This window comes from Suncus etruscus, chromosome 3 (genome assembly GCF_024139225.1).
Source record: "Suncus etruscus isolate mSunEtr1 chromosome 3, mSunEtr1.pri.cur, whole genome shotgun sequence".
Taxonomy (NCBI): Eukaryota; Metazoa; Chordata; class Mammalia; order Eulipotyphla; family Soricidae; genus Suncus; species Suncus etruscus.
Window position 1 is genome coordinate 62,170,581 of NC_064850.1, and position 2,997 is coordinate 62,173,577.

A 2,997-nucleotide genomic window follows, 5' to 3' on the forward strand; every position below is an offset into this window, starting at 1 on the left:
CTAACTGACTGAAGCTAAACCTAAATTGACCTTAGTTTTTTTTTCTCCAAGAAATTCAGTATAATCAACCTTTGCTGGATTCTTAAATGGACAATATATTTTTCTCCAAAATGTTTTGTGTTTAAAGTGAGTTAAAGATATATTCAATTTATGGCAGGTGACTGACAGATGAAACGACAGCTGCTGCAGGAGGAAGGTGAAGAAAACTGGAAGCAATTATATTATCACCAGTTGCTGTTCTGGAAACTATGTGCACATTAGCTCCTAAAAATGTCATATTGACTTTATTAGGTGATTATAACCTCATTTTCATTCAAACAAATTAGGTTCAAATCTGTTAAGCCATTTTTTTCTAAAATATACAACTGCAAACATTGGTCCTGTGGAATTTGAATAGGTCGAGGTGACCTAGGTGGGTTCTTCATATTTATGCCACTACTTCTCAAACTGAAAGAATTTCCAAGCACAACCTGTATCTTTCTCTGGCCTCAGATATCTTTGAACCCCTGAGAATGAACAACACAAGTATTTGGAATTTAAAAAAAAAGGCTAAATAGTTTGAGAAAACAAATTTCAAAGTGTGTCAGAAGACCATTGTGTCCCAAATCTAGAGGAACCCCTACAGTTGGATCTAAGATACTTAAATTAGTGTAATAGCTTAAATAAAAACAATTTTATTTTTATATTTTCAAGGATTAACATAAGACTAAGGGGAAACATTACCCTTGGCCTTGGCTAGAGAAGGATAATTTAAATGGAAAGTAATGGGATTTAACAGCAGGGATTAGAAGGTGAAAGAGAGATGAATAAAACTGTTTATGAAAAAGATTGAGTGATCTATAGATACTTTATCTATTGCTACTTTTTTTTTAATTTTTATTTTTGGCCACATTTGGCTGTGTTCAGGGCTTACGCCTAGCGCTGTGATCAGGAATAACTACTGGTAGTGCTTGGGGAACATAAGAGTTGCCTGGGATTGAACTGGGTCAGTTCACATGCAAGGCAAGCAGCTTAACTTGTGCTCTATCTCTTTAGCCCATCCACTAGAACTTTGAAATTAAAATGCATTTAAGCAGGAAATTTCATGTGTTGACTTCAATTTAAAATAATGGATAATAGCAATTGGTGGAGGAATATAGGAAGATTATTAATTGTGAGACAACTTTTCAATTGTCTTGACAGTGGCATTAAAAAATTACTCAGAGAAATTTTTTTTTAGATTTGATTATAGGCCTGTCTGTTGTCTTTTTTTCAATTCCCAATTCCCAGGACTGAACTGGAAATAAAATTTTGTCAATGTATTTTAAAAGAGTAAAGATAAAAGTGGAAAAATGGTAGTAGGACAGAAAAACTGAAAACTTTTTTGACTTTCAGTCTTTTTTTTTTCTTTTTTTTTTTTTTTAGGAGTATAAACTGGCAGTATTTGGTAAGCAAATATATTCTGTGACAGCAGGTCCAGCCCAAGAAAAATGAAGAATGTCCTCGAGGCATGGATGTGGCTCTGCTGTGTAGCCCAGGTATAAAGTTCTGAGTTCAATCCCTTGTGCCATAAAATAACTCCCCAATACCACCTCATCCCAATTCCTAGCAACCAAAAGGATATTTCTTAGCAGACTTACTCATAAAAAACAGCTCTCTAAAGTCAAATGCTCATTAATAGAATTGATAAATCAATGGTTTATCACATAATTTTCCACATATTGAAAAAGAACAGACTTCAGCAACAAAGATCTGACATCTAGAAACAAGCTACACTAATCAATGGAAAAAAATAACGCTTACTGGAGCAAGAGATATAGTATATATATATAGATATATAGATATATATATAGATAGATAGATAGATAGATAGATATATATATATATAGATATATATATATAATAGTATATATATAGATATAGCCAATAGGAAGGGCACTTGCCTTATACAAGGAGATTATAGAAAATATTGTAGTTTAAGGTTCTTTTTCAATCCTAAAAACCTTGAGTATCCTACTATATATCTTTAATCTCTGCAGTTGCTACTGGATAGTTTTGTCTTTCCTTTGCCTTTTAAGTTCTCTGGTTCTCTGATTTTTATAAAAGTGCCTCCACAGGTTTTATGGTGTTCACCCCACCAATGGTCATGAGCAGAGGGTGCCCTGTTAGTAGCACGTTTGACATAACCATAATAAGGCTTTCTGTGCTGACACGGCCCATCACAGCGCCACCAGTGTCGCCGATATTCATCTATCTCCTCATGAAAATCATGGTATATCGTAATATTGGCTCCTGTCAGAAGATTGATGCGACTCATATGTTTACAAAACTGTGGACCATGCTCGCCCCGGTCTTTATTATTAGTAACATATAAATAGGCATGTATCATTTCATGCAAGAGCGTCTCTACAAGATCCTTTCTTGGCCTCAACTTCAAAAGGGGTTCACTGAGGCGGATGGAACACATTCCGCCTCTGCCTTCATAGTTGCATATTCCAGCACACTGGGTCATTCGCATGCTCCACTTCACTTCCACCGCCTCTAGCTGGCCCCAGAAGAACTGATCATTGAACTGCATAAACAGGGCCCACAAATCTGGGGTCGGATCTACCAACTCCCAAGATGCGTCCACCACTGACAAGGGCTTCTGGGGATGATGGCGCTTTGTGACCTGCAAGTTCCACTCCTCTTGAAGCTGTTGGGCCAAAATAAAGTCTTCATCCATAGCTGCTAGGATTCTGTAGGCTGTCAATGTTCAGCTAACTTTGAGATACCAGCTCCTACATAAGATACTGGTTCTCAAGTCTGTCAGCAGAGCTCACGAAAAAATTGGGAAAACTATCTCGAGAACGAGACCTGAGTTTGCCAAAAACATCAAAATCAATATTCTGAGGCTTGCAAAAGAACCCAGTGGTTCTTTTTGAGTCATAACCTCATAGGGCTCCAAATTTGGTTCCTGTTGTTCAGGCCCTATAAGACTCCGGAAGTAAGTTAACGTCTTGCTCTAATCAAAAGGAG

At 36.8% G+C, this 2,997-nt stretch overlaps 1 protein-coding gene across 1 annotated transcript; it reads right to left on the bottom strand.

Moving 5' to 3' along the window:
* Nucleotides 1–2,005: 2,005 nt before the first annotated feature.
* On the bottom strand, nucleotides 2,006–2,704 carry LOC126004335 (DNA-dependent metalloprotease SPRTN-like). The gene has a single exon (XM_049770783.1). It carries the CDS (start codon nucleotides 2,702–2,704, stop codon nucleotides 2,006–2,008), a length of 699 nt encoding a protein of 232 aa, XP_049626740.1.
* Nucleotides 2,705–2,997: the final 293 nt, after the last annotated feature.

What these genes read in the sequence shown, in the direction of transcription:
- LOC126004335 (XM_049770783.1), bottom strand. Translation starts at nt 2,704, where the DNA reads ATGGATGAAGACTTTATTTTGGCCCAACAGCTTCAAGAGGAGTGGAAC.